This window comes from Cervus canadensis, chromosome 12, assembly GCF_019320065.1.
Source record: "Cervus canadensis isolate Bull #8, Minnesota chromosome 12, ASM1932006v1, whole genome shotgun sequence".
In the NCBI taxonomy this organism is placed as follows: domain Eukaryota; kingdom Metazoa; phylum Chordata; class Mammalia; order Artiodactyla; family Cervidae; genus Cervus; species Cervus canadensis.
This window is the reverse complement of record NC_057397.1, coordinates 18,713,559-18,731,675: the sequence shown is the minus strand read 5'-3', so window position 1 is coordinate 18,731,675 and position 18,117 is coordinate 18,713,559. Positions and strand designations below refer to the sequence as shown.

The following is an 18,117-nucleotide window of genomic DNA, read 5'->3' as shown; positions in this document are numbered from 1 at the left end:
TTCTGTCCTGGCTCTGTAAAGGGAACAAACCCTCCCACTCTCCCCCACTCTTGGGGACACCCCCCCCCCAGGCCAAAAGGGACCAGAAATGCGTCCTAATAAACATGTATCCTATACAACAGAACCTTCATTGGGTTCATTCGACTCAAATTCCCTTAAAATCAAACTTCATTTGCAGCCTTCAATTCCATGTTGGTACTGAATTAGAGTTCAGAAAAACATCATTAATGTGTTACTTCAGAGGAAGTCAAAGGTGACACTGCTCAGGTGACCTCAGATTCCACCCGACTCCCAATGTAATGCTGTTTAAACACTCGGTTCCGTCTGGACACTTTCCCAATGAATGGTGACTCTAAGTTATAAAAAGGCCAAACTCACACAGTTACACATTTCAGGGATTACTTGTTACAGTTGTATTTCTGCCCGAGACTGCAGCCAATAGTGGTTTTATGAGAATGACTGCTAAAACCAAGATATTTTTAAATAAGATGAAATTTATTAGTGACTTACGAATCACTAATGAATTTCCATAAAAGCAGTGTTTATTAAACCTTTTTTCATAATGAAAAATGCCAGACAACCAAGTATTACTTATTCTATCACTTATCGAGGAAAAAGTTTTACATATTAGAGCAAAGCAATACAAGTTAACATGGAACCCCATTGTTACCAGCCTCTTGTAGACAAGAAAACAAGCCTGGAGGACTCAGCAGGGTCTGTCGCCTCTTCACAGGGAGGGACAGGAACACCCAAGTGTCTCCAGTACCGGACAGAGTCCAGCACAGACCAGGACCAAGACTGCAGTCTGCAGAGAAGACCGCATCCTACCGTCTGCACTGACACACCACTCAGCCCTGGTGCTCCAGGGAACAGTCTCTGCTGCCCACACTCACAGATGGCCCAGGACGGGTTAACAGATGAACACACTGGCTTCCCAGGAAAACTGAAGCCACATGAGAAAATTCTCATGGTGCCGAGCAATGACCTTGAAGCCCTTCCTCCTACTTGTGGCAGGGCCAGGACGGTGCTGCTCCCAGGCCTTCAGAGCAGACGTACGGTCTTCCCAGTTACTGTCAAGAAGTCATCATCCGCCAGGGCGCGCAGCGCTTCTTCAAACATGTCCTTGGTGATTGCCTTCGGGGAAGAGCAAAGAGCTTACCTCTGGAGCTGCCCTACCCAGACACACAATGAGCCCAAATTCAGAAACCACTGGAGTCTCCTGCCTTCGGGGCGGCTGGACACACATTTCATGCTCCAACTCTTCCCCCAAGGGGCCCGATGCTCAGCACCACAGGCCTGGTGCCCCGGTCTGTGTGCACCACTCAGCGGTCACAAGGGGCCAATAAGAAAGGGGTGTCAGGAAAGCAGGCAAGGGCTAGTCCTGACCAGCAGAGCCCCTGCCGTGAACCTGGCTTTCCTAATAACGGCCAAAAACTGCAAACACTCTAAATGTCCATCAGCCAAGTACATGACTGGGAAGGCACGAGACAGAATGAACATGTCACAGTGGGTTCAGTGGCACAGAGCGAGCTAAGATTGTCACTGACCAAAAATCCAAGAAGCCACTGACTTGGCTCAAAAACCACTCGTCTACATCCACACAGAAGACTGAAAAAATTCTCACTGTGATCACTCCCAGATGGTGGATGGGAACCTTACTTCTCTTCTTTATCTGTATCTACATTTATTACTCAAGCAGTAAATGAAGGGGGAAAGCTAGGGAAAAAAAATTTAAAGCAGCATCAAGGGAAAAGAAAACTATTAAACAAACAAAATGTCCACGTAAACACTTACTATGTCAGACTGTCCCCGAATATCTTCAAAGAGCTGCTGGTATTTCAGGGCTGGTGTCTTTCCTTTCGACAAGATAAGCTTTCTCAATGCTTCTGCTAACTCTTCCTTCCGCTTCCGAGAGGTGGCACTCATTCCTGAGTTAAGAGAAAGCAAAATGTTTCTCCCATAAGGAAGGGAATACCTTTCAAATCTCTAGTAGTACTTCTTCAGCCATAAATCAACTTTAGTCTAAAATAATCTTTAGTCTTGTCACCAGACAAGGTAAGGGAACAGTGGCCAGAACACACAAAGTCAGAGTGAGGTCTGAATCCTGCCCCCAGTTTTCTAAAAGCTCAGAGCTGCAACTCTTCACTGAGAGAGCCCAGCAGTCCACACAGAAGCAGAGTCCCCTCACGAGGGCCTGAGTCACTCCTTTAAAGGGGACTTGGTGCCTGGACAGACGGCTGGATGGGACAGAGCTAGGCCGAGTGCGTCAGTGTCTGCCTCCTCCCAGCCTCATCGCATGTTCATGGGGGCTCTGACCCGAGACAGGGCAGCACCCATGTTGGGGGAAGGCTGACCTGTGGTGAGGATGGAGATGTCCACGATGCCTGTCCTCGGGTCGGTGGCTGACTGCTTCAGGGCCTCCCGGTGCAGGCGCTTGGCCTCCTCCACATCAATGGCCTCCACCTTGTTTGAAAATCGCACTTTTGCGTGGGCTTCTGCTAAGCGGATCAGCGACTCCAGCTGCCGGGGGTATGCGGACACCATCCCTCGGCTGCTGCCAACCTTCCTCATGTCCACGTAGGCCTGCAAGACAGGAGACATGCTGACTCCTCACATGGTGACCCCAGGCAGGGAAGTCCTGAGGGGATAGAGAGTGGGGTCTAGCCTTAGGCCTCCACCCTCATCCAGGGGAGGGGTGGCACCCGGTGGGGGGAACGTGGTGCTGGGGAGGGAGCTGAGGACTTGGCTTGTTCACACCCTGCGAGGATCACATAACAGCAGGCCAAGGGTCACTGACTCAGAGCACACGAAAGGTAAACTGTATACATGTGGATGACATAATTTCCTCCAGATGACCCAGATGGAAAACTACAAATCACGTGTAACTTTCACTTGAGCATCTTCAGGACTGTCAGGATGAAAAGCCCACCAAAGCACCAGAAACCTTCCTGATGTCACAACATTCATGCGTGTGTCACCAGGCACTGCTGCCCACGTAAAAGGTACTGAGAAGTGAACATAAAATACTTCAATTCTTTAGAAATGAGCAAATATAGCTCAGAGACCAGAATCACAGAGTCACTAGGTATTAACAGCCTCACTGATGTTTCAACTCGGGCACCCTGGTCTTCAATACACTGTGCTTACAAGAACTTAAATATAAAATGAATGCACAACTTGTAGAAATGAATCCTTTTTCTTCTTCCACACTTGGAAAAGTCAACTTTGCAACACAGGAGGGAAAACAGTTGTAGAAGACAGTGTTGTTCTTGACACAACAAGAACTGTTTCAGAGCTGAGCAGGGCCCAGCAGCCTTCCGGCCCCGGGTACCTCGATGAGGGCCTGGCTGGCGTCCTGGCTGAGCCTCGGCATCACGGTGCTGTGTGCGTAGGCAATGTAGTCCCTAAGCACCGCCATGTCCATGCCCTCCTCCTGTGCCTGCTCCTCGCTCTGGTAGTACAGGGACACCAGGTGGTGAGCCAGGCGCCGGTCGTACGCCTCGTCCTGGGGGTCCAGCATGAGGAAGATCAAGTCAAACCTGAGGAGACATGGTGACGGTTCCCAGTCAGGACACCCACACACCTGAGGGTGCACCCACGGCCTCCATGGGAGGGGGCAGGCGTGCCTGGCCCAGGTGGTCTGAGGAGCCCAGGTCCTCGGGTCTCCTGCCCCGGCCCTCAGGTCTGCCTGGGAACAACTGTTGGGCGCTGAAGGTGAGTCAGAAGCAGGAGGCTCCCGAGGGAAACACTGCTGTGATTCTGAAGACTGGAGGTGAGTGAAACACATTTAGCTGTGTTGGGGAAAAGAACTACTTGTGTAAGAAGTGAAAGAAGGAAGACCCAGAGGGATGGGATGGAGAGGGAGGCGGGAAGGGGGATCGGGAAGGGGAACACATGTAAATCCACGGCTGATTCATGTCCATGTATGGCAAAAACCACTACAATATATAAAAAAAATAAAGAAAGAAAGAAAAAAACAGAAGTGAAATAACCAAATTCTAAAACCCATTATGAAATACATCCATCCTTGAGGGGAGGCCTGGGTCACATGTCTCCCCTCCCCAAAATGTAGCTCTGACCCTTGTCTACTGTAGGAAGCTGCTCTCTGCACTTTGCTGATTATCTACAGTGGCTATAGGACCGAGAGTGGCGAGAGGTGGGTTTCTGACAGTATGGAGAAGAAAGACCCCAAGTGCTCCAAGAAACGAGCATGCATTAAGGTGAGCAAATGCATGGTCCTCATCTCAGGACCCATGACTGAGCAGACATGAAGACCATGCCGGCATGACGACGCCGGCATGAAGAGCTGAAAATTGGCTGTGTTAATCCTGGTTATTTCCTTCTCACCCTCACCCTGAACCTTTCACAGATAAGTAAAATAAAACCATCTGTTTGATGAACATGTGCTATCATACCTTGATAAGAGTGTGTGGGGCAACTGGATGTTTTCAATGGTGGTTTTTTTCGGATTCCACTGAGACTCGATGGGGTTTGCTGCTGCCAGGATGGAGGTACGGGCGTTGAGCTGACAGATGATCCCAGCCTGCCAGAGTGACAGATAGCGTGGTCAGCAGTCTCATGCTGAGGCTGGCAGGAGCTGAGAGCCCCTGCCTCACGTGACCTCTGCCAAGGAACCGTGGCACCACAAGCACGGTGCCTGTAGCATCCACTGGGGAAGCTAAGCTGGGTTTCACGCCAAGGATGGAGGTGGAGGTAAACATCTGCTGTGACTACATCCTTCTCAAAAACCAAGCCCCTGGCGTGAGATTTAGGACAGACTCCAGTTCTACGAGCGCCAGGCTTTACGTTAGTTAGTACCGCACAGAGGACACAGGTCCTGCAGAGTACATGGATGGGCTGGGACCCGACAGCAGTATTGGCCAGTCTCCCGAGCTGTAGGTCCAGAGGCTGTGGGGTTCAGGCCCCACCCCCCACCCCCACGCAGACGTCAGCACGGGCAGGTGGCTGACCTTGGCGATGGACAGTGTCTGCTGCTCCATGACCTCGTGTAGCACGGAGCGCGTGCTCTCATTCATCTTGTCGAACTCGTCGATGCAGCAGACGCCGTTGTCACTCAGCACCAGGGCGCCGGTCTGCAACACCAGCTGCCGAGTCTCAGGGTCCTTCATGACGTAGGCGGTGAGCCCCACGGCACTGGAGCCCTTCCCGGACGTGTACTGGCCCCTCGGGACCAGGTTGTGCACGTACTGCAGCAGTTGGGACTTGCTGGTTCCTGGGTCCCCGCACAGCAGGATGTTGATCTCTGCACGGAACTTGCCCCTCCCCGTATGGCTGAAATCCTTTCTCGTCCCGCCGAAGAGCTGAAGCAAGATTCCCTGGGCAGACAGACAGACAGGACTCAGCACTCACCTGAGGTGGGCGGTGGAGAGGCAGGGGGCTCTGCAAATGGATGCTGAAGAGATCAGAGGATGAGAGCATGTCAGAAGCCACGGGGGGCCTGCCTGGAAATGGGTGAGCCGGGGATGGAGATGAGGGTGCAGCCCCTGTTCCACCCTCGGGCTGAGGCTCAGCCTTTCCAGGTGTTCACACCACCTGACCTTGAGCTTTCAGGCCTGGCCATACACAAGAAGCCTTTTGAGGTCAGTTACCTTCTTTATATCTTCGTGCTCATAGATGCTTGGCGCCAGGGCAGACGCAAGCCTCTCATAGATGTCTGGCTTCCTGGAAAGCTCCTTGAGCAACTCCACACGTTTCTCGGAGAAAAGTTTCTGCTCTGCTTCTTCATCAAGGCCATGCAGACGCTTTGAGTCGGTCTTCCGGTAGTGAATGACATCAATGTGGGTTTTGTAGACGGACTTCACGTTGCTCACTCTGGGGTTGATGCGAATAGGGACGGCTCGATAGATGCCTGAGGGCACAAAGGACACCCTCTCACCTGCCTGCTCTCAGCCCAGAGCGCAGGGAGCAGGGCTCTGGGGGGCTCTGAGCACAGCCGTGAGGCTGACTCGGGACCCCCACCTCCACACGGCGCCTGCTTGCTGCTGTGTTCACTGCATCACAGTGTGAGACAGAATTCTCATTTCTCTTTAAGTGAATGCACAATTATTAATAATTTGACTAAAAATACTAAAACCCTGTTCCAAAAATCTAAAAAGGAAGGAAATCCAAAAAGCTCACATATTTAAAGTCGCTCATTGGTTATTTTGGACAACAGCAGAAGACAGCCTACTGTCTGGGCAGGCACCACATCAGAGGTCAGATGGTGGAGCCCCTCACCTGTGATGTGCACTCTGTCTCCAGGCTGGACCTTGTCCACGAGGTCATTGTGAGCAAAGAGGACAACTGTGTGTGGCGTCTGCCCCGCGGGCATGTCTTCAGGAGACTCCTGGAGCTTGATCTGGAAGGACGGGTAACAGACATCTCAGGATGTCCAGATGCCCAGCACCTCCATTGCCCTAGGGACATCTCTCTGGAAGATGGCTGCGCTCACCACAACACACTAGTCTCCAGCAACTCAGTCTCACCTCCATTCTGAGAATGTTGCTGATTAAACACTCCCCCACGTGGGGGTGGGGTGGCCACATCAGGGCCGCGGTGAGTATGCCTGCATCACCCTCTGCCTGCTTTTCTAGTCCATTCTGGGCTGTGCTCCCTTCCAGGTCAACCCAGTCAGGAAGCACGGTTTTAGGGCCGCACGAGTGGACAGGCTGCACTGGGCTTCAGAGGATCCGGCAGGGGCAGAACAAGGACAGGGAACGTGGAGGGGGCACCCACCATCTGCTTGTCGGAGAACACGGAGCGGTTGTGGATGAGGGCCATGCTGTGGCTGGTGTGGCAGCGCTCACACACGCAAGGCTCAGCGATGCGGCCACGGTCTATCTCCACACGGGCCGTGTGGGCGCACACTTGGCACTGGAAGAAGGCCTCCTGCATCTCTGGAATCAGCTGGGATGTCCTAATCACCATGCCACTGATGGCGATGAGCTGATCGATGTCTGAAAGGTGGAGAGAATGTGGCTCGTCCCAGCCAGGCGTGGGCCTCTGCAAGGGTCTGGGTCTGCTGTCCAGCCCTGGAGGACCTCGCTGCAGGCTGCGTGGGGGTGCTGGAGTCACAGGAGACTCTCTGGCCAGAGCACCGACACCTCGCTGGGCACCCTCAGCTCTGGCCTGGGATGCTCCTCCTGTGCAGATTACTCTCAACCCCTCAAGTCTACTGACCTGCACTAAGCTTGGCCAGCCAGGCTGCCTGGGGACGACCAGACTGATGACGCGGCTGCAACAGCCCATGTGCTTGTGATAATGTTCTTTACAGCCACACCCACCATCCACTATACGTGTGGGGTTCAGACTTACCTGTCCCACTAATAACTTTGGGCCCTGATATAGGATTTCCCCAAATAAATAACAGAAGCTTCAGGTCTGCTTTCCAAACCTTCGGCTGCAAACCCTTCTGAACAGGGCCGAGCGCACCGTCTACCTGGGCTGAGGCCCCTACACTGTTCTTCTGCCTCTTCTCTTACTTACCAAACCAGACTTCCTCCTATGCATCAGGGAAGGGACAATATTTTATAGATCTGTTTTCTACACTGATTCTGAGAAAGTGCCTACTTAGTAAAGTAACTGTAAAACTATCATCATTGGGTAAGTTTACCTTAAGATAGAAAACTGTCAAAAGTTATTATATCTTTGATATAATTTCATTTGTTATTAATAAAAAAAGGAATGGTGGAGCTACAAGCATGTGGCACAACGGAGCCTACTCCTGGTTTCTGTCAATTCAGTCCACCACCGTCACTGTCACCAATTCCTCTAAGGTTCCTTGGTGAAGTGACTCTCACGTAAGGTATTTTCCTGCTGTTAAAAACATTACCTTCTATATGTCAACAGTATCTCAATGAAACTAGGGGAAAGACAGTACCTTCTGGATTCAGGTTCCTCATATTCTTAGTCTTCAAGGCGTTGAACGGTCTCACTTGAATCTGATGCTCTAAGATTGAGTCAGGGTAGCGGTCAAAGAAGATCTCATTGACGGCCATGTCAAAAGTTGGGATGACTTCCTAAAAAACAAACGTAAGATGCCAAGCTATGCTTGTATTTTTAGCTTAGGATTAAATGTAATAAAGCAACTGACATTAGCAAGGCATAAAAACAAAAGAACATGGTATAATCCAGAAGCATTACCCTAGAAATCACACACGTGCAGTTCACAAACCCTTGGGCACACTGGAATCTCACGCATCAGCACTTTCTCACTTGACTTAAAGAGGCGAGTCTACAGTAGTAGTTCCATCAGGATGTGCTGGCATGGCTGTAGGCTTTTAATTAGTAACACAAGCCCATACTTTCATGTCTTTTCCTCCATACCAAAATGATAGCAATGTAGGTTAAATTATAATTCTTACCCAAATTTGTTAACACCTGCTCTCCGTTCTGTAGATGAGGAAATGGCTGCTCGGAAGCCGAGGAACTGAGCCAAGGGTTACACAGCAATTCAGCAAAATCAATATTTAATAACAAGTCTGCTTGCCTCCAAAGCTTACAGCTATTAATAGGATCAGTGTAACTGATGCTTTGTTGATCAAGCCTGACCTTAAGCCCAGAGAAGACTGTAGTATGGTTAACACATCCTGTTAAGACATGTCAGGTGTGTGACCATTTTCATTTAAGATATTTTACATCATCAAACCCAACACACTATTGTGAGTCACTATTACCTTATGTATATATGAAGAAACACTGCCAATCAAACTATGACATACCAGCAAAAGTAACACATATCTTGATTTTCAATGTTAATATGTAAAAAAAAAGTGTTCAACTTAAAAAAGAAAGATCCCACATGCCATGAAGCATGGCTAAAGGAAAAAAGAGAAAAACAACAAAAAGGCTCTTTGAGGCATATTCTATTTATAAAAAAATTTTTTTTTTAAATTCTCATTGCCTTTTTTATTGGGATAATTGTAAATCCACATGCAGGTGTAAGAAATATAAAGATCTCTGACTCTGCCCAGTTTCCATTAATGATAACATTCTGCAAAAAGTCTAATATCACAAGCAGATATTAACTTGGTACAATTCACTTATATTCAGATTTCCCAGTTTTACATGTATTCACTCTTGTATGTGTATGTGAGTGTATTCAGTTCTATCAATTCTATCACCTGCATAGATTCATGAATCTGTCACCATAGTTAAGGTACTGAATAGTCCTTCAAAGCCACCAAGATCCCTATGTTGTCCCTTTGTCACCAAACTGAGCTCCCCTCCCCTATTCCTTCTCTGTAACCCCAAGCAACTACTCATATGTTCATCTCTAAAATTCTTTCATCTCAAATGTTATGTAAGTGGAACCATACATTAACATTACCTTTTGGATGTGTATGTAACCTTTTGGAATTGCTCCTGTGGGATCCATCCAAATCACAGTATGTTTTACCTCTGAGGCATGTTCCAGACTGGCCATACCACAGCTGTTTGCCCACAACTGACCTGAAGGATATCGGGGCTGATTCCATCTATGAACATCTGTGTACAGGTTTTTATGTGAACATAAGCTTTTGTTCTTCTGGGATAAATTTCCAGACATGCAATTGCTGTGTCATATGATGGCTATATGTTCACTTATTTTTTTCTAATTGGAGTATAATTACTTTACAGTATTGTTAGTTTCTACTGTACAAAGTGAATCAGCCCTAAGTGTACATACACACACCTTCCTCACTACTATGCTCTCAATTTGCCCCATCCTCTCATCCCCTGTAGTGTCCACATACACACACACAGACACGGGCACTCTGCAGGCATATTCTGTTACTGAGAAGAATGCTATCCAGAAACCCTGCAGATGTTCTAGATGTTTAGTGTAGTCTGCCAAGGTCAAAGCCAAATTCTTACCTGTGGGTAGCAGATGAGCTGTCTGTAGAGATTTGTATCAAATGATTTTATGTGTTCACAGTTTACATTTAAAAATGGCTCTCCAGTAACATTAATCTATAGAATAGAACAAACAAGTTATATTCTGCTAATTGTTTTAAAACAGTTAATTTGAATTTTTAGGTAAGCACATTTCATTACCTCTCCAAGTCGCTGCATGTACAGAGGTTCAGTAATGTCTATGCCAACATTTTCTTCTTCTTTAGCCAGAGGATCAATGAAACGCTGAAGAAATCTCTGAACAAAGAGAAAGATTAAGCTTAATGCAGTTAGGAATAAGCAGCTACTCAAATTATGGGCACTGGGGTGCATGTATCTTTCAAGTGCCCATCAATAAACAATTGGCTTAAGAAGATATGACGGGACTTCCCTGGTGCTCCAGTGGTTAAGAATTCAACTGCCAATGCAGAGAATGAGATCCACCCTTGGGAAGAGCCCAGATTGCCTCGGGGCAACTAAGCCCCACAACTACTGAAGCTCACACAACCTAGGGCCCACGTTCTGCAACAAGAGAAGCCACAGTAGTAAGAAGGCCACGTACCACGACTAGACATAGCCCCTGCTCACTGCAATGAAAAGCCCCAGTGTGGCAACAAAAACCATGCACAGAAACACACACACAAAGTGACATATATGTGTTTATATAAAATGGACTACTACTCAGCCATAATAAATAAATATCGGCCACTTGCAGCAACACGGATAGGTGCAGACAATATTATACTTAGAGAAGTAAGTCAGACAAAGACAAGTACTATGTATCACTATCACTTATGTATGTAATCTAAAAAATAACACAAATGAGTCTACATACAAAACAGAAACACACTCACACAGAAAAGAAATGTATGGTTACCAAGAAGGAGGGGGAGAGGGGAAAGGAGGGATAGACTAGCAGTAGGGGGTTAACAAACAGAAGCTACTTTATATAAAATAGAAAAGCAACAAAGATCTACTATATAGCACAAGAAACTATGTTCAATATCTTATTAGTAACCTATAATGAAATAAAATCAGAAAAAAACGTATCACTGTAACTGAATCACTTTGCTGTATAGATGAAACTAACACAATATTGTAAGCCAACTCGACTACACAAAAATAATAGTAGGAGTGGGGTCAGAATTTGAAAACAAGCATGTTTTTTCTTCCTAAAAACTACATTTATGATTCTGAGCCATGTAAGCATCTGTGCCTAAACACTGGGGCACTTGGACATAGGTCCAAGAAAATGCTCCCACATTTTCTAAGCTTGGAGGAATGATACCTCACCTGAAAGTTTTCTTTGCACGTTGCCACGTTTACATCTGTTCCCCAAATCACGAGTTTTTGGCCCAAAGACTGCTCGCTCGCCACTGTATCTTCTGCGGCCGGCTGCACAGGAAAAGGCGACGGGAGCCGGTTCGGGGGACCGCCCGTACCGCGCACCCCATCGCGCCCCGACCGGCCCTGAACTCACCCCGTCCGAGTGCAGGTCCACCTGCAGCCCCTTCCGGGCCGAGCCCAGGTCGGGTCTCTGCCGCACGGGAGTGCCGCGCACGCCGCTCCTAGGGGTGCCCTCCACCCGCGAGCTGGGGGTGCCGTAGGTCAGCGGCGAGCTCAAGTCCAGGTCTAGGGGGACCGCTGGGGATCGCATCCACACGGGTGAGCCGGGGCGGGGGGGGCGGGTGGCGGGAAGGAGCCCAGCGGGTCGTCCACTCCCCCCGCCAGGTCCCTCCCCCGACTCCCAACCGGGCAGCTCACCTGCGGGCGGCGCGCGGGACGGGGTGCGGGGCTCGGCGCCAGGAGACGAGGGCAGCGGCTGCGGCTCTCCGGACGACAAGAGGTCCTGGCCTGCGGGGGTGGAGGGCACCGCGGCGTCGGCGCCGGCGGCACCCGGCCCGTACAGGGGCTGACCCGGCACCGCCCGCCCTCCCAGGGGACCCCGCGGGGCACAGCAGGGACCAGACACTCACGTGGCTGAGCTGGGGCGGCCCGCCGGGAGCCGCGGCGGCTCGGGGTAGATGCAGGAGACGACATGGCGGTCTGCGCAACAGGGACGCGGGTTTGCGTGGACGTTCCCTACAGACTCCCGCCCCTCTTCCTTCGCTCCAGTCTTCCCTCCCCTCAACTCTTACACCCCCGCGCCCCCCCGGCCGACCCCAACCAACCCCCTACCCCCCAACCCCTCCCGGGCCCACCTAAGGTGCGCGTTTCAGCTCCTCTTCAGCGGTACGCAGATTTCCCGCCGGCGGCACCGTTGGCTCCGCCCACAGCTGCGGCCCACCAATCGCGGCAGCGTCCTCGCGCGGCCCCGCCCCCGGAAGGCACCACTGGGCAGCGATAGGGGGAACTCGACGGCTGAGGCCCTTCCGCGGCTCACAGGACACCTACGCACAACTGGCTTGGCGCCCCCCCTCTAGAATGGTCTTGTCCGCAACCGGAACGCGATTTCGCGGGAAATCTGTGGAGGCAGCGTTCCCGGCGGGCCCCCACGGCTGGGGCTAGCTCCTGTGTCCCTTGGGATTCCAAACGACCGCCCCCACCCAGAGCCCCGTTACCAAGGACTAGCAGTGGCCCCTGACCCGAGCCCTAGCCTGTCTCTTTATGCCTCGGGCACTTGGCCACCTCCAGCTCGCCCCCTGTCCTCCGCACCTATTTCCGGAGGTCGAGCGGTTGGGTTCCTGACTCTCCCGAAGTTTGAATGCATTGTGCTCTGTGTATCTTAACTTAGGATGTCTAAGCCGCCGGTCCTACAGGGCAGGCCACCTCCTCGAGGATCTCCAGCAGGGACCCCACGCCCGCATCCGAGTCCGGAGCATTACGGGGTCCAGGGTGGGTGTGCTCGGGGATCATGGATCCCTCTCCCCGACCCACTTAAGGCCCCATTCAGCCCAGCACCTCGCCCCCTAGTCCTAAGGGGCAGGGCCAGGCCCAGGCAGCTGTGCGCAGGCGCCGGAAAAATCCGCCCTTTCCCGCCCCTTCCCGCCCCACGGCACTTCCGGTCCCGGCAGGGAAAGTGGTGTTCGCGGCTGGAGGTTATGGCCGATTCGGGGTCCGGCGTGCGGGGCTCCCTGCTGCAGCTACAGGAGTCCCTGTCCGCTGCCGATCGCTGCGGCGCGGCGGTGGCCAGTGGTCAGCTGCTGCGGGGCCTAGGGCAGGAGTGCGTACTGAGCTCTGGCCCCGCGCTGTTGGGTGGGTACGGCTCCGGGCTCCGGACGGCCGGTGCCCGGCAGCCCGCTCGAGTCCGAGTGGGCACTCGGGGTGGTGCTTGAATGGGCCCGTGGGAATTTGTGATCTGTGTAAAAGTGTTTGTCAACTGCCTCTTTTCTTAACGCCAGAGGAAAGGTATTTCAAAGCCTGAGGTGGTGGAAATGCTTTGAATTTGGCATCAGTGCTAACCACGGTGGGGAGCGACGATGAAAGTTTTGTTCTTCCACCTCTATGTCGTCTCAACCCACCAGCACCTTTTCCAAACCCCAGTTTTGCTGTTCCTTCTTTTGAGAAACAAGTCATGCTCTTAACTCTTGACTTATGCCTGGGTAAGAACTTGACCCTTTGCAGCAGGAGTGCCTCTTAGCATTTTTAATGTGTCTTTGCGTGAAAACTTCGGTTACACTCCCTTTTGAAAACACAAACATGTAGACTTCATGATGCGTCCTCTTAATTAGAAAATAAGATTTTCTTCCGAAAACGTCATTGTTAATAAAGAGGAGAAATAAAGCCTTAAAGAGATTGCTGTGTAGTACCTACAGACTGCCACGGTGTGTTCATGAGGACGGCATCACTGTGTAAATGCTTTCCAGTTTGTTCTAAGAGTTCAGTTTTGTTCCTTTAGTAACCTTGTAAAGCAGTTCCAGGTTCACTCTCTCCTATCCAGGATGTGTCCTTTCACTTGAGGGATTGTAGGGCTGTGTACTAGTTTCCTATTGGTCCCGAAACACACCACAGACTTAGTGTTTACAACAGCACAGGTTTGTCGGTTACCCGTCTGTGGTTGGAAGCCAGCAGGGATCTCATCAAGCTAAAACTGAGGCAGCAGGCAGGGCCGCTCCTTTTCTGAAGCCCCTGGGGGAGAATCAATTTCCTTTTCATTCAGGTTGTTAGCAGAATTCAGTTCCTTGGAGTTAATAGCACTGAGGTTCCTTCTTTCTTCTGGCATTCCTTGTTTCCAGAAGACACCTGCAATTCTTGGATCACGCTGCCCCCATCCCCGCTTCCTCCATTTTCAAAGCCAGCAGCAGAGGGTCAAGTATGACTCCTGGAACCTGTCCTGCTTGCTTGCCTTCCTTCTCCCCTTTCCACTTGTGAGGGCCTTTGTGACTGCATTGGGCCCCCTTGATGACCCAGAAGTGAAGTGAAGTGAAGTGAAGGTCGCCCAGTTGTAACCAACTCTTTGAGACCCCATGGGCTATACAGTCCATGGAATTCTCCAGGCCAGAATACTGGAATGGGTAGCCTTTCCCTTCTCCAGGGGATCTTCCCAACCTAGGGATGGAACCCAGGTCTCCTGCATTGCAGGCAGATTGTTTACCAGCTGAACCACAAGGGAAGCCCTGATGACCCAGGGCACTCCCCCAGTTTAAAATCAGATGATGGGCAGCCTTAATTCTATTTGCAACCTAATTTTCATTTACTGTGTAAAGTTCACAGGTATGACACTAGGCATCAGAGTTCTGGCCTCTGGGGCCATTATTCTGAACTTATCACTGTGGAACATTGTGTAGAATTTCCCATTTTCCTTGTCAAGGCAGACTTGGGCTTGTGTTTTGTCACTTATGAGGCTGAATTGAGAAACAAGCATCACCTTTAGTGTGCGTTTATGGAGAACCTTGGCAGCTTTCTTACTTGCTTTTTTTTTTCCCCCAGCATTACACACTTCCTTAGTTTTTTCCAAAGATTTTGGTTTGCTTGTATTTGTTCGGAAATCACTCAGCATTGATGAAGTAAGTTGACCGTTTTCATTTTGCTCTTCTAGTGTATGTCTCTTCATGTTGAGGTGACTTTTTTTTAGCCCATGTTTCCATAATGTTTATTTCTTTTATTATAGTTTCGTGATTGTAGAGAAGAAGCCCTAAAGTTTTTATGTGTTTTCTTAGAAAAAATTGGCCAGAAGATCACACCTTATTCTCTAGATATTAAGGTAAGGAGGAAAAAAATTACCTCTTTATATATCAGCGTCCCTTTTAACTTACATGGAAAGTTACATGGTAACTTACGTCATAACTTAACATGGTTAAGCTTAATTTTATTTCTGCCTTTCTTGTTGGGTAGTTTACTTATTTTTGCTTGATTGTGTTAGAAATTAAGTGGCTAATTTTTAAAAAATTTAACGTGCTGAGGCCCTTGTGGAAAACTATTAAAGTGTAGTATGTCAAATATTGGTATTCCTTCTCCCAGGTGTAGATTTAGCTATTAAGTCTTAGTTACAAGAAGTAAGATCTTCTTGATGATTTTAATGTCTGCCTTTAAATCCTAGAACACTTGTACCAGTGTTTACACAAAAGATAAAGCTGCTAAATGTAGAATTCCGGCCCTAGAACTTCTTATTAAGGTAATTTTAAAAATATTTCTAAGTGCATGTATTTTATGGTACACATATAATTTGAACTGAAAATTAGAGTTGTGGAAAAAAAAAAAAATTAGAGTTGTGGATGAGAGATGCTGAGGACTCCCATTGGTGTGAGAAGGTGCCTGTTTCCAGCCATCACCCAGCAGCACCTTGGTGTTCTGCCCTCACACTGCTCTGGGTAGCAGAGGAAGAATTTGGGCTGTGAGGGGCAAGAAGTGAAAAGTGAAAGTCGCTCAGTCCTGTCCAACTCTGAGACCCCAAAGACTATATAGTCCATGGAATTCTCCAGGCCAAAATACTGGAGTGGGTAGTCTTTCCCTTCTCCAGGTGATCGTCCCAACCCAGGGATCGAACCCGGGTCTCCCGCATTGCAGGCATATTCTTTACCAACTGAGCTATAAGGGAAGCCCTTACTCTGAAAATGTATTGCTGCTGAGACTTGCCCAGGTTCACCTCGTTGTGTCCTTGAATGTTTTCTTGAAACCTTACACTTACACTTCGAAGGGTCTGTGTGTTGTGTGTATGTGGTCGTTGGGCTCACCCTCACCTGGGTCTCTGCTTAGATGCATGTCTTTTTTTTGCATCTCTGTTGTAGAATTTCTTTGGGTCTTGTTGGTCCTTAAGTGCCTCTGAGGGAATGGGTCTAGTCATAGGATAATTTTCTTGGGAAGGTGAAATTAAGTCTACATCCCTTTCCACTTGGCCGCCTCTGTTTTTCCACCACTCACCTCAGCCCCTCATCCCACATAACCTAGCTTGACGCCGAGCGTGAGTGCCTGGAGACCATGGCTGTGTGTGAACAGGTGCAATAGATGGAAGCCTTCCGTTGCTTCCTCCTAGACTCTGCTAACTCATGTTCTCTCAGTTACTTCAGACTTTGAGGAGTTCTAGACTCATGGATGAATTAAGAGTTGGAGAGTTATTTACCAAATTCTATGGAGAACTTGCATTGAAAGCAAAAATACCAGATACAGGTAAGATGAGTTTAAATGTGATTTTAAAATGTTTTAACAAATTTAAAAAGTTTTTAGTGTAAAACTTGGATTTTTTTCTGGCAAGGTATTTATGTTTTACAGATGCACTTTTTTTTTTTAAACTTTTATTGGAGCATAGTTGCTTTACAACATTGTGTTAGTTTCTATTGCACAAAAAAATGAATCAGTTCTCTTTTTTTGGATTTCCTCTCCATTTAATACAGATGAATTCTTTTTGCTGAGAAGAAACCAAAATGGAAACAGAAATTATGTGTTAAATCTGCTTATGAAAATTTTATTTTTTATTTTTTTTTTTCTCTTTTTTTTTTTTCATTGATATGAATCAGCCATAGATTTACACTTTACAAAATGATTTCTTCAAATAGAAAACTCACATGTCAAATGTAATTTAGCTTATAATAATAAATTCACATAAAACATATGAGGAAAGATTCAATACATAAAACTAGATAGTTTGTGTGGCTTATTGTTAAATTATTTTGAAGTAAAATCCTCTCCTTATTTGCACATTTGTGCTTAATTTATTTAATTTTCAGGCCTTAATTTGTCTAAAATTTATTTTTCAGTTTTAGAAAAAGTATATGAGCTCCTAGGAGTATTAGGTGAAGTTCATCCTACCGAGATGATAAACAATTCGGATAAACTCTTTCGGGCTTTTCTGGGTGAACTTAAGACCCAGGTATGATAAACTTTATGAGCTTCTTTTCTGCTTCCTTGTATCTGGTGGGCTTTTCTCTTTTTATGGTACCTTGTTAAACTGTCCTTTCAGATGACATCGACAGTGAGGGAACCCAAACTTGCGGTGCTGGCAGGGTGTCTGAAGGGACTGGCGTCACTTATGTGTAACTTCACCAAGTCCATGGAGGAAGGTATTGCTTGATGGCACTTGAGTTTCTTTCTTTCTTTAAGAACTACTAGTCTGAAATGAATTCCTGTGTGATTTTTGAATTTTATACCAGTTGTGGATTCACATGCAGTTGTGAGAGGCAATGCAGAGATCCACGTGTGTCCTTCACCTGGCACCTCCCGGTGACGCCTGTCATGACGTAGTGCAGCCTGATGAACCTTTGGGTCTTCCTGTTGGACGTGCTTCCCATGCACACATTTGGGTGTTGAATTTAGTTCTGTGCCACTTTATTGCATGTGGGCTAGTGTGCCCATGACAGTTGAGACCCTGGCAGCCTGCCGCGTGTCTGTGCAGGCATGGTATCTGCCCAGGAAGGATGCCTGGGCATGTCCCCCTCCCCTCCTCCCACAGCCACTGCTCAGTCTCCCACCTTGAACTTTGTCCTTTCAAGTTTATGTAAATAGACTCATAGCAGGTAACTTTGTGGCTGCCTTATTTCACTGTGCATAATGTCTTCAAGGTTCACCCCTGTTGTAACTATATGAATATAGTACACGTATATCCATTGGGCCATCAGTGAGTACTTGGGTTGCTTCTGCTTTTTTGACTGTTGTGACTGATGCTGATGGAAATGGGTGTGTGAACACCTGGAGTCCCCGCGTTCCCTTCAGGCATCCCCAGAAGTGGGCTTGCGGGCCCACGTGGTGGTTCTGTACTTTCCAGGGGCTGCACTAATTCCCATTCCCACCATCAGGGCACAGTCTCTTCACGTCCTCAGAGTACTTGTTTCCTGTTGTTTGATCGTAGCCTTCCTAGTGAGTGTGGGGTGG

At 48.5% G+C, this 18,117-nt stretch overlaps 2 protein-coding genes across 4 annotated transcripts in view; one reads left to right on the top strand and one right to left on the bottom strand.

Annotated features, from left to right (window-relative positions):
- Nucleotides 1–524: 524 nt before the first annotated feature.
- MCM4 (minichromosome maintenance complex component 4) lies at nucleotides 525–12,803 on the bottom strand. Its single transcript, XM_043483131.1, has 17 exons — nucleotides 12,075–12,803; nucleotides 11,850–11,919; nucleotides 11,638–11,727; nucleotides 11,354–11,517; nucleotides 11,167–11,268; nucleotides 10,036–10,131; nucleotides 9,856–9,951; nucleotides 7,880–8,018; nucleotides 6,736–6,956; nucleotides 6,238–6,358; nucleotides 5,610–5,869; nucleotides 4,971–5,336; nucleotides 4,416–4,543; nucleotides 3,332–3,539; nucleotides 2,355–2,583; nucleotides 1,795–1,928; nucleotides 525–1,134 (listed from the first exon to the last, which is right to left on the bottom strand). The coding sequence occupies exons 2-17, from the start codon at nucleotides 11,911–11,913 to the stop codon at nucleotides 1,042–1,044; spliced, it is 2,511 nt and encodes an 836-aa protein (XP_043339066.1). The 5' UTR covers nucleotides 11,914–11,919; nucleotides 12,075–12,803; the 3' UTR covers nucleotides 525–1,041.
- Nucleotides 12,804–12,886: 83 nt separating this feature from the next.
- PRKDC (protein kinase, DNA-activated, catalytic subunit) overlaps nucleotides 12,887–18,117 on the top strand; it is a 126,464-nt gene continuing 121,233 nt past the window's right edge. For 2 of the 3 annotated variants that reach the window (XM_043483129.1, XM_043483128.1), the window contains exons 1-7: nucleotides 12,887–13,068; nucleotides 14,743–14,819; nucleotides 14,924–15,016; nucleotides 15,353–15,427; nucleotides 16,311–16,419; nucleotides 17,007–17,119; nucleotides 17,210–17,309. In XM_043483129.1, coding sequence (XP_043339064.1) covers nucleotides 12,915–13,068; nucleotides 14,743–14,819; nucleotides 14,924–15,016; nucleotides 15,353–15,427; nucleotides 16,311–16,419; nucleotides 17,007–17,119; nucleotides 17,210–17,309 — 721 coding nt within the window. In that variant the 5' untranslated portion in view covers nucleotides 12,887–12,914. Of the gene's footprint in view, nucleotides 13,069–13,142; nucleotides 13,416–14,742; nucleotides 14,820–14,923; nucleotides 15,017–15,352; nucleotides 15,428–16,310; nucleotides 16,420–17,006; nucleotides 17,120–17,209; nucleotides 17,310–18,117 lie in introns of those variants that run through there. The other variant, XM_043483130.1, reaches the window with a different exon arrangement.